The sequence below is a fragment of the Cuculus canorus genome, chromosome 3 (genome assembly GCF_017976375.1).
Source record: "Cuculus canorus isolate bCucCan1 chromosome 3, bCucCan1.pri, whole genome shotgun sequence".
Classification (NCBI taxonomy): domain Eukaryota; kingdom Metazoa; phylum Chordata; class Aves; order Cuculiformes; family Cuculidae; genus Cuculus; species Cuculus canorus.
Window position 1 is genome coordinate 119,618,356 of NC_071403.1, and position 12,359 is coordinate 119,630,714.

General features: G+C 46.9%; 1 protein-coding gene across 2 annotated transcripts in view; it reads left to right on the forward strand.

Moving 5' to 3' along the window:
* Nucleotides 1-6,157: 6,157 nt before the first annotated feature.
* Nucleotides 6,158-12,359, forward strand: part of PTCHD4 (patched domain containing 4) — an 86,409-nt gene continuing 80,207 nt past the window's right edge. The window contains exon 1 of one of the 2 annotated variants that reach the window (XM_009558442.2): nucleotides 6,158-6,795. In XM_009558442.2, the coding sequence (XP_009556737.2) occupies nucleotides 6,196-6,795 (600 nt within the window). In that variant the 5' untranslated portion in view covers nucleotides 6,158-6,195. The remainder of the gene's footprint in view (nucleotides 6,796-12,359) is intronic. The other variant, XM_054062746.1, reaches the window with a different exon arrangement.

Genomic DNA, 12,359 nt, shown 5'->3' on the forward strand with positions numbered 1-12,359 from the left:
GAGACAAAACAATCCAATAAATGTAGAATAAACCAGTAGTTTTATGCCAAATAGATTTCAAAATTTTTTTTTCATATATGAAATTATTGACCAATTTTAGTCAAAAAATAGTAACCTTTGAAAACCTTGGCTTGGCACTCCTTACTTATGTGAGCAGTGTTTTAGCGACTACACCAGCTGCCCTGCAGTTCCTTAAGGAAATAACACCTAGCTGGGGTTAAAACTTCTCTAATAAAGCAGAATATTTGAAAATACGTGGTCCATCCAAAAAAAAAAAAAAATAAAAAAAGCCCCAAGGCTGTGCCTGTAAGACTTTTGTTTAACAAATTAAGAAAATCAACTACAATCACCTTCAAAACAGTTCCTTTCTGAGCTGACACACAACTGCGTATGATGCTGCCAACGTTGAGAGCGATTCCACCGGTCATTTTCTGAGGGGCTGTTGAGGATCGCTGTCATTTTTGCTTTCACATCTTCTACCGACAAAAAATAGGTTCCTTTGAACAGCGACTGGATCTTTGGGAAGAGGTAGAAATGGCAGGGAGCCAGGTCTGGTAATTAAGGTGGGTGCTCTGGAAATTAGGGTGGTGGTAATTAGGGGTGTTGTTGTTAACTGAAAACTGCTTCACAGCAAGAGCGCAGTGGGCTGGCACGTGGTCTCGTGGTTAATTCACCGTTCGCTCTTGCACACCAACATCTTCCAACCGAGGGTAAGAAACCATCTATGTTTAAACAGATACCGAGTAAAGTGATGGAGCTGAGCCTTTTCTCACTGTGACAGGTGAGAACATCTGCTACAAGTGGGGTTTTGTCTCTCCCCTCCCACACTTGGCTCTAGAACTGTAGGGTTAGTCTTGTGGGGTTTTTTTTGTTGGACCTCACGTATCAATACGTAAAAGATATGATACTTGGTTCCTCCCATACAAGAGTTTCAAAGACTCCGGCACCTACTTCTCTTCTCTTGTTATTACCACCACAGCCTCCTGACTCTTCGCTGGCAACCCGACTTTCTATGCTTTTTGTCACAGAATCAGAGAATCACAGAATCACCAGGTTGGAAAGGACCCATTGGATCATCGAGTCCAACCATTCCTAACACTCCCTAAACCATGTCCCTCAGCACTTCATCCACCCGTTCCTTAAACACCTCCAGGGAAGGCGACTCGACCCCCTCCCTGGGCAGCTGTTCCAGTGCCCAATGACTCTTACTGTGAAGAATTTTTTTCTGATATCCAACCTGACCCTCCCCTGACGGAGCTTGAGGCCATTCCCTCTTGTCCTGTCCCCTGTCACTTGGGAGAAGAGGCCAGCTCCCTCCTCTCCACAACCTCCTTTCAGGCAGTTGTAGAGAGTAATGAGGTCTCCCCTCAGCCTCCTCTTCTCCAGGCTGAACAACCCCAGCTCTCTCAGCCGCTCCTCGTCAGACTTGTTCTCCAGCCCCTCACCAGCTTTGTTGCTCTTCTCTGGACACACTCCAGAGCCTCAACATCCTTCTTGTGGTGAGGGGTCCAGAACTGAACACAGTATTCGAGGTGCGGTGTCACCAATGCCGAGTACAGAGGGAGAATAACCTCCCTGGACCTGCTGGTGACCCCATTTCTGATACAAGCCAAGAAGCCGTTGTCAATCTTGGGTGTTTCTGCTTGAAATCTCTTAAGTATATAGATGAAGGTTTCTGGTCCTGCAGGGCCTGGCATCCTCCCCAGGAGGCACCTCAGTGTTTTAAACCCTCGATTTCTGCAGCTGGCAGGCTTTTCTCAGTTATTTTCAAAACCATTGCATAGCACAAAACCAAACCAGCAAATTCAACCACAGCAACCACTGTTTGTTGTTTGTTGGTTGGTTTTTTTCCCCCCTTGAAGAGTCACCCCTGCTCTTGCTCCAGCGCCCTCATTACCCCGGACTATGCTCAGACTCGCTTTGCCTTCCTCCCTACCCTTGCTCTCCCTCACTGGCTCCTGCGTAGTTCTGGCCCTGCAGTTCAACAAAGTTCAGAACTTAGCTGAGAATTACTAAGGGATTTTCTCTTCAAATCCACATTTCTAAATCTGAACTCTATCACACTACAGTTTTTCTTTCCCAGTTTGAGGTAGAAAATCATGGAAGTATATAAACATTAACTGCTAGTCAGTCTGTTTTATTTACTCGTGTACACAGCCTCTGTGGCTATTCAAATTTATCCCTCTGAGTTTTTTTCACTGTTTAATGTCTTTTTTTACCATTCATTTTTACTATATCCACTCAGCTATTAAACCATAACAACTTAAAATCACTACGTCAAGAGGAGTGTTGTAGCTTTACTCCTGAACCAACGTACGGCAATTTGGCTCTCTGGCACTCAATTCTACCTTCTTCGGTACTTAATCAGTGCCAAACCCTTGAGGACTGATAATTCTTATTTAAACTATTGACAAGTTTACTGTGTAACCCTTGGAGCTGAGCACAGTCCCCCAGTGCAGCCACACCAGAGCAACACAGGGGGACTTCTCCCTCCCTGCTTCAGGATATCTCTGCAAGTACATTTGTGTAGCTTTGATTTTCTGCTGTGTTTTTTCCCAGAACCATGTCTGCCTTTCCCTGTCTGACAATCCTGTTTTCTTTTGTGCCAAATCATTTGTTCTCAAAGTTGTCTCCTCTCTAGAACTAGGCAAGTCCAATTATTTTCCCCCCATACCGTTGCATTTTTTTCCAAGCTGAATCTTATTTCAAATATTTCTGTGTGTTTTGAAGCGGTTTGTTACTTCCGTGGGCTCCAGACTCTGGGAATCATCATTCAGTTCCCCCATCTAACAACGCTGACATTTTGCTTATTCCCCTTTAAAGAGGATTCATTGGACAGCACCCGGGAGGATATAAACATCAGCATATCCCAACACTGTTCTCAGAAAAGGTGCTGATGCACTGCATGTTTCCCAGACGTACTTCAAACCGACTTTTCAGATCCTCCGTGGATTTTGCCATTTGAGATGGCCAGCATAATGCGTTGGTCACTTTATCATCCACGTTACTCACAGGGGGCACTAGCGCTGGATCACACTTGGTTATGAAGTGCTTAGGGACATGGTTTAGGGAGTGTTAGGAATGGTTGGACTCGATGATCCAATGGGTCCTTTCCAACCTTGTGATTCTGTGATTCTGTTATTGTGTACTTCAAGGGACCGGCAAGACCAGCTGCCGGTGACCTTTGGCAATATTGCTTTATTTTCCTGCTCAGGAAGGAAACGGCGTGTGCTCAGTCAAACCTTTCATTGCACATATTTCTTCGCCCTCTCTTTGCACGGTCTGTGCGTCAGCAATGCCATGTCTGACTGCTCCACTGCCAGATAGAAATTGTTCGAATCTCGGAGAAGCTACAGAGAAAAACGTTCTTTGCCGCGTCTCATTTAGGCACTAGAGGGACCTGCTCCTCCTGGGATGGTCCTGACTGCTCTTCCTGTGTTCCTGAAGTCTTCATGCGGTCAACAGGAAGGTCTGTGCAACCTACTGAGCAATGCTCAGCTCCGTAGCGAGCTTTACTGGGCAAGACCATAGCAACTAAGAGAAGTGATTGCAGATTTCTCCTTGCTAGACCAGGTGCCAATACCACATAACAGGACAAGGGGGAATTGACAGGACAAGAGGGAATGGCCTGAAGCTCTACCAGGGGAGGTTCAGGTTGGATATCAGAAAAAAATTCTTCACAGAAAGAGTCATTGGGCACTGGAACAGCTGCCCAGGGAGGGGGTGGAGTCGCCTTCCCTGGAGGTGTTTAAAGAACGGGTGGATGAAGTGCTGAGGGACATGGTTTAGGGAGTGTTAGGAATGGTTGGACTCGATGATCCCGTGGGTCCTTTCCAACCTGGTGATTCTATGATTCTATGATTCTATAAGCCAAAGAAGCGATGAGTACCAAGGACCCAAAGGCTCCAGGCAGAGCTTGTCCAGCCTGTGTTGAAGCCCACAGTGCTAAGGTCTCTCTGCCAGTGTCACCCACAGCTTAGATATAGTGACATACTCTCTCAAAGGCTATTATAGGCTTGCACGTGTAGAAACAAGGAATCAGGTTCTGACTCCCCTCTCAAGGCCTTGCTTATGTGTTCAAGTACAAAGGCTCAGTAAAGCCTTTGCATTTAGACTATTCACTTTGAGCACTCAGCCATCAGTACAAGTGCATCATAAAACAGACAAAAAGCTGTAATTTGTACCAGTGAGGCTTGGCATTTCCTGGGGTTGTCGAGGCAGAATTTCTTCATGGGCAATGCTTTAAGCTGAGCAAATAGGAAGGTGACAGGGTCTTTTCTACAGAATTTCCCACTTTCTACCTCTTCTTCTTGTTGCTTGTAAGACTTTCAGCACACATTTGCAAGCGCCTCCAGATCAGCAGTATTTAGGCCACTAAATAAAAACAGCCTGAATTCGAAAGGCTTGCAGCACCCATTCAAATATCTAAAAATTAAACCAGTTTTACTAAACCAGTTGTGAATCTTAGCCACTGACTTCAGCCAGGTGCGTTTCTAATCCAATGCTCCCAGACTCTCTGTTCCATCACTTGGAAGTTCACATCTCTGCAGTTCTGCAGGACCTCAGGTTCCCAAACCGGATCATTTTCTCTGTGACCTAATACCAGCCCTCCAAAGCCCTTAGAGATGGGCTCCTTCTTTTTGTGTCCTGTTTGTCCACGCAAAAGGGTGTGGGTATCAGCATGAAACGGATCGCTGAATATGTTGGTTTTCTCCAAAACACTGATAATTGCTTTGACTGAACATAACCCTCTGTTTGTTCAGTCCTGGATGGGGCAAAGTCTGCTAACTGACAGTCTCAAACTCCTCAGCTTCCACTCTCCCCTCTTCTGTTTTGTAAAGGTTTATTATGGAAGAACCTTGCTCTCAGGGTTTGCACAATGTCCTTGGTCCTGTCCCAGAATAAATCAACTGCTGCTTGACCAAACGAGCTAAAACACCGCAGGAATTTGGTGGAAAGGGAGATACCGAACAGCAATCTGAGTTTTTCGGATTTTGTTTTTTTAATTACATTTCTGTGACTTGAATTTATGAGTTAAGTACAAAGCTCCTGCGAAGCAAGCGTGCTTTTTCTTCTGCCTTGCTTGCAAGGGGCTGTCAAGTTTGCTGGGGCTGGATCTGCTGTCCCAAGCAGCCCTGGATGAAGCTCCTGGAGGAGCAGAGCTTGCTGGCTGGAGAGTCGGTGGGCAGCTCTCCTGCTGCAAACGCATGCCTTTCTCTGCTGCTCTGCTTTGGTCCGGGGAGCTGCAGAATTTTTTCTCCTCTTATGTAATGGTCTGCTGGTGGCTTTGCTTGGAAAACCTCTTATTTTTATTTTTTTTTTTCAGCTGGAAGGTGTCAGAAGCCCCATCCTACGTATCTCTGGGAGCTCTGGACCGGGGGTGGGGGGAAAAAGTGCCAGGTTGTGGAGCAGGAGAAGGGAGCATCTCACTCCCCTTTCCACCCCTTTCTCTCCCCAAGCCCTTCCCGGAGTCACTCTCCCTCCTTCGCAGCATCACGGGACGGCTCAGCCTGGGCGACCTCGGGCTGCGAACAGGGAGAAGGGGTTAAGGTGGCAATTCGGGGTGGGTGCTTTGCCTGGAGCGATGCTCCCGTTCCCCCCCCCCCCTCCTCCCAGGACCGCAGCGCGGCTGGGGCAGAGCTGGGGGATGCGGGAGGGAGGGATGCAGCAGCCGTGGGACCGACGGAGGGATAACGGAGCTCAGCGGATGATGCTGTTGGGTGGGGGTGGGAGGGAAGAGCTTCGCAAAGTCTCCGGGCAAAGCTCTCCCTCCGGGGGGCGGCGGTGGGGGTCGTGGGGATGTTAAAATGCAGCATCATGGTGAAATTCCTCGTGTGTGTGTGTGTGGAGGGAGGGAGGGCAGCTTTGCAGCAGCAGAGCCGGCAGCGCTCCCAGTGCGAGGGGGGCAGCGGGGCGGGGAGGGATGCTCGTTGGCTGGGAGGGGAGGGAGGAGAGAGGAAAAGAAAGGAAAAAAAAGAGAAAGAGAGGGAAAAAAAAAAAAAAAGGCAAGGAACCCCCTCTCCTCCCTCCTCTGCCCGGTCCCTTCCACCCCCGGCACACACACACACACACCCCCCATTGATCAATATTTGGCTGTCTTGCTGCAACTTGCTGCAGTCTTTTAAAGGAGTAGTGGAGAGAGAGGGAGAGAGAAAGGGAAACTGGCAGGAAGGGGTAAGGAGCTACACATGTCACATGTGCTTTCTAAGACGTCCAGGAGCATCTGCAGGCTGGATCTGGTGGAGGATGCTGCGGCAGGTGATACACAGAGGGCTCCAGTCGTTTTTCTACAAGCTGGGCTTGTTCGTGAGCAGGCATCCGGTGTTTTTCCTCACTGTGCCCGCAGTCCTGACCATCATCTTCGGCTTCAGCCTGCTCAACCGCTTCCAGCCTGACACTGACCTGGAGAGCCTGGTAGCCCCCAGCCACAGCCTGGCCAAGATCGAGAGGAGCTTAGCCAGCAGCCTTTTCTCCCTCGATCAATCCAAAAGCCAGCTGTATTCGGACTTGCACACCCCGGGGAGGTATGGCAGGGTGATTCTCCTCTCCAAACCCGGAGGCAATATTTTGCATCAGGCTGATGTGATCCTGCAGATCCACCGAGCCGTGCTGGAAATGAAGGTGAACTACAAAGGCTATAATTATACTTTTTCCCATCTGTGTGTGTTGAGAAATCAGGATAAGAAATGCGTGCTGGATGATATTATTTCAGTTCTAGAGGATCTGAGGCAGGCTGCCCTCTCCAATAAGACAACAGCCAGGGTGCAAGTGAGCTATCCCAACACTAAATTAAAGGTATGCTCTTACTGCATGCTTTTGCCAATTAAAGAGGCAGCACTTCATTTCTTGTCCTAAACAGCAAAGAGAAATATGATCATATCTCTCTCTCTATATATATATATATCTCTAAATGTGTGTGATCTGGGCTTTCCTCGGGAAGAAGCTATAACCGGTGCTTTGCTATTGTTCTATACGAGGAGGGGAGGGGGGTGGTGGTGGTGGTGGGGGTTGTATGGTTGATGTACCAGGAGAAACAGGGAGAACAGCCTTGGGATCGGGAGCCCTTGTGGTGCCTGGAAGGGTTCATGCAGGGGGCAAAGGGACAGGAGGTCGGGGGGGGTGTGTGTGTGTGTGTGTGTGTGAGAGCTGGGCTTTCAATTCCACCTTTTTCCACCCCCACTGCCGGATAATTTCTCTGTAATATGTACAGAAAAGACTTTCCTCAAATGCCCAGTGAGCTCCTCCGTCGGGAGCTTTGGGTCAGGAGCGATTTCAGGTGTCCTGCCTTCTTTTTCTTTACCTGCGTGCAAAGGCAAGGGAAGGGAGGTGGGATTTTAGCTCTTGGTGTGCAATTAATGAACTGCTGCTGATGGATGGGCTGAAGCTCTGGGACGGATCCCATCAGCTAGAGGCTTCCAACCCAGCAAAACGAGGTAAAAGGTGAAAGAAGTTTCAATCTTTCCAATTAAAAGAATAAACAATTTGGGCACAAATGATTTCGGGACTATTTCCCAGGCGCACAATGCACCCATCTGCTTTCTCTCCCATCTGGAGCAATCCGGTTCACCAGGACTAACCTGTTAGGAGCAAATGAGGTGCAAAGTTTGCAGGTGGCTGCTGAAAGTTCCTGCGAATTGCAGGGTGTCTGCCTGCTCCCCCAGGCACTGCACCAGAGCCTGGGTTTGTTTAGCACAGAGTAAAAAGCTCCCCAGCACACCGCTTACTCCTGGCTCAGGTCATAGGGAAGAGGATCTGGTCCTTCTTGTGAACCAGAGAGGCTCTTCGGGGTTAACTGTCCCCCTTTTGTCAAAGAGATCATCACTGATGAGGGAGGTAGTCCTCTTGCAACTACTGGCCACATCTTGAAGTTATCACTGGTTTCCTGCTGTTCATTTATCAGGAAAAAAAAAGTAAAGGCAGTTCCTGCCCCCCCCCCCCCCCCCAAACTGATTGATTTTGTCGCTCTTTTTGTTTCAGTTAAAAGGAGCAGGTGGGAGAGTTGGGACTTGGTCCCATTGCTCCAGATGTTACAGTAACTGCTTTGTGAAGAGTTGTGGCTGTTTGGGTTGAGCGTGTGGACATGAAAAGATGTCCTTGCTGCTATAGGAAAGTGCAAGGAGAGCTCAGAAACATGAATTATTCTGGATTAAATATCCCTGAATAGATTTTATCGTTTGGTTTGCTACGTAGACAATCCTGCTATTGCGGAATTTCTCTCCGAAAGTGCTTTCTTTCCATTTTGCTTATTTTTAAAGTCAGGATTAGGCTGGTTCAGTAGAGAACGCTGATAGTCTGAACTACTGCAGTTATGAACCAGCTCTACGCAGATAGAGTGATTTTACTGTCTCGATCCAGATTAATTTTCTTGTGCAGAGAAACCTTAACTCAGCTTGGCAAAATTGGGATGAGATCACTTGCAATGTGTTCTTTTACTAGGGGAGTGCCCACAGCTCCTCCTCTTTTTTAGAAGATAAATGCAGACTTGGTCTGGATTAGAGATTTATCGGAATAAGTGATCAGTAAATAATTCAGACAAGAGAAAGGTTTTCCCAAAGCTTAGATATCTGACTTGGACCCCTGCTGAATACCAGCCCGGCACCTCCAACCCACCAAGTAGTCCTTGTGTATCATCTTCTAGGTGAAGAAATAAATGTCCTTAAGTTTAAATGTCCTTAGGTTTAAAGTTGTGCAGAGCAGGCAGGCTTCTGCCCACTTCTCAGTGAAGCCTCCAAAATCTGAGTAAAGCTAGTGGTTACAACCCATTTCCATGGATAAGGAGAGTCCCTGATGTTGCTGAGTAAAACACACTTTGCCACAGTTTTTCTTTTTCGGCTACAGTAAGGATTCTGTTGTGGGACTGTGTTCAGCCCTGAAGCTGGACTGCCCTTCAGCTGTGGTGGGACCTCAGAGACTCACCTGCTCTGGTGTCCTTGGCTCCAGCTGCTAGTAATAAATAATTACTTTATATAGATTAATTCACTGAGTGAGCCCCTCCTCTGTCATCTCTGTTGTGCCATCTACCAAACTACAGGGTTAGGAACTTGTGGGCAAACAGTTCTTGCTCTCCTTCAAGCCTTGGCTAAAATATTGGTTTAATCTCAGCTCTCAGAGGCTGTTTACTGACTTCTTTCTCCCTTCACTGCTACGCGAAGACTGTAGAAATGTGGGCCTGTGGCGCCTGTTTTGGGATGCCTAGGTGTGTTTACCCAGAAACACCTCGCACGCTGGACCCACCAAGGGAGATGGATTTCTGGATGATCAGCTAATGGAACAACCACTGTAGCTGTAGCTATGAGGTATTTAATTCTTTTTATTTGGGTCGTGACGTGAAGCAGTGGTTGTGGCTTGGCTAGATGTCATAGACTGCAAACAAGAGCGTCAAATCTGTCTGCGTTTATTCAGTGCCGACCAGCGTTCATCACGTTCACCAGTCCGTGTCCTTGGGAGCTTTCTCAGATAAACTTTCTTGCACCATAGTGACTAGGTTGTCCGTCTTTCTCAAAGGACACATCGCTTGGTTAATACTGGTAGATTTTGCTCCATCTTGTTCTTTTAATAGTGGGCTCAGATTGGAAAAAAAAATAGTTTAAAAACAATACGGTGGGTTTACAAACTGTGAAGATGTCCCAGATGTGCTTAGTCTGCAGCTGACAAATGTTAACCTGCACTGGTTTGGGAACCATGATGAAAACAAGCTGTTCCAACCTCTCTCTCACTCCATCTGGGAGCTGTAAAATCATCTTGTAGGCTTTTTTCCTTCCCTCCAGTCTTGTGAGCAGCTCTCTCTTTATCCCTCTTCTTGCCTCCCGCTGGAGCCTGAATTGGTTCAGTTCTCTCAGGTGAGGCTGGCTGAAGGCTGGCTGTGGGTAGGATCTTCCCAGGTCTTTCACGGGAACTTTGTGGGAGCCACAAGGCAAGTTTCAGCAAATCGTGACGGTTTTGACACCGCTGTTACTGGACTGCAAAGTCTAATGAAACTGCTTGCCTTCCCCTAAGAAAATCTGTCTGTGAAGGATAATGATTGCTTAATTGTTACTTGCTGTAGTGTTGGAAGAGCTTATAGACTTGAACGTATCTATCTTCACTGCCTATGTCCAAGTCAGGAAGTCTTGGTCTCTCCGCTCGACAGAAGTGGAGCAGAGAGATGACACTCACTTTAAGAGTGCAGACTGCAGCGTGGTTTGCCTGAGACAGGTTTAAAATCCACTCTGGCAACACAGGGGTCATTGTAGACAAGTTGACTCTTCTGAAAGGCTAAGTGAGCCAGGCTGTACGAAAATACCTGCTCCCATCGCTTTGGGGATGCTCTCTAGACCTTTCACAGGTGTTGCTACACTGCAGTCTGCAGCCCAGCCAGAAGAGTGACTTGCCCAAGGTCATGCAGATAGACCGTGGTGGAACAGGAAAGCAAAGCTGAATGTATGAAGTCTTGATGAAGACTTTTAAGATATGTCCTGGAGCAAGATTACTCATGTTTTCCCCAGCCCAAGACAAAAGCACCCCACGATGTTCCTGTGATGGGGTTCTGGACTGTGCTCTAACCATGTAGACTGAGCAACACTACCCTGAGTGCTGACCCTCAGGCATTAAACTGTTACATCGTGAGCTTTAACAAACCCCGGCATCATTTTTGTCAGTTAAGTCTTCCAGGACGGTGACTGAACATGGCTTGAGAGAAGGGCTCTATTCCCACTTGGTGCATCTACTCCATTCTGGGAATAACAGCGTGTATCTCCTTGGATGTGTTATGCCCCTGTCCCTAGGGCCAGAGTATGGTCTGAGATGCATTTTATTTATTGGTATAGACAGAATTATCGATTACATTGGAATTACTTCTTGTGTACTATCAGATATAAGGAAAGAGGTGGGTTTTGACCCTGATTTGCCAATGAACCCAGTAAATTTACTGTCCTTATCAGGAAAAAGAGAAAAAAAAAAATCACTACAGAGAATGATTTCTGAACAGTCCAGAGGGAGGGAGAAGCATGAAAGCATTTTTTTCAGGTATTTCACTGTTACTCTTTCTTTTCATGTTTATTTGCTACTCCGATCTGAGAAAAGATAACAACTTAGAACTTCCTTCTCTGAGATTGGAATGAATATAACAATTACTGGTTAAAACAAGCTTTTGTGAGCAGATTACGTTTTGTAATACTGCCTTCAATTACTTAAGTATCAGTCACTTATGAACACCAGGCTAAACAGCCGCCGATAAACCAGGCATCTCTATTACCACATTTGTGATAAGCACATCAGCTGGATATGGAATCATTTATTGTTTAAGTAGAAAAGTTACTTGTGTCTTGAAAATTGTAATTGCAGATTTGCTACTGGCCAGATTCTCAATTTTTCTCACATTAGAGCTGTGCTTTTAAATGAATCATAGAATCATAGGAAGGTTTGGGCTGGAGGCGACTGTAATGATCATATAGTTCCGAACACCCTGCCATGGGCAGGGACACCTTCCACTAGGTCAGGCTGCTCAAAGCCGTGCTCTGTCTGCATTCATGGAGTCTCTCCTGTTGGTCCAAATTAATCCTTCCTTAGATGACCCTGAGATCCTGACCATCTCTATGGGGCAGAGAGGATATAAGACCAGAGCCCACCTGCCCCAGCACAGGCATTTGCACACCAATAATGTCTACAATCTGATTATTCCTTCAATAAAGTTGGTTTAAGTACAAGATCACTCTGACTCCAAGCACCAGATGCTTCCTCAGAGGCAATGTGGGTCTGTACCAATTTATGATACCATCCATCCCAATCCAAGGCTGTGACTCAGGGCCCTATGAAGCCTCTGTGGCTGCTAATCTAAATTAAAATAATAAAACGTGAGTGGGGAAAGGATCAGAAGAGGAATGTTGGAGGTTGCAGATAGTTTTCATCTCAGCTTTTCAGATCAAGACAGGATTGGGCAGACTGAGTTTGGGGTACCTGCTCAGCAGTGTGAGAGCAGGCTGAAAATATAAAGTTTTCCGTCTTACAAGATGAGAAAACTTGTTTGGAAAAACAACAACAACAACAACAAGACCCTCTTGCCATTCCAACTGTGTTTTGATACTGTTTGACAGGTCTAAGAAGGGCTCTTCACCCGCCTTGCCTGGAGGGGCTGGCAGAGCTGGTGCCTGCAGCCCGTTAGCTGTGCCCTTATTGGGAGATGTCCCTGAAGCTATCAGCTCTTGAGAACACAATTAGACAGCCTACCTGCTCTTGTCAGCAAGAAATGAAACATTTCCTTGTGTTTTTAGGAAAATTTTCCACTCTTTCCTCTGCTAATACATTGGAAACCATCTCTTCCTTAGCTCTGCTAGACCAGGTGTTAGGACACCTCTCCTGCCTAAAAGGAAGGGCAGACTATG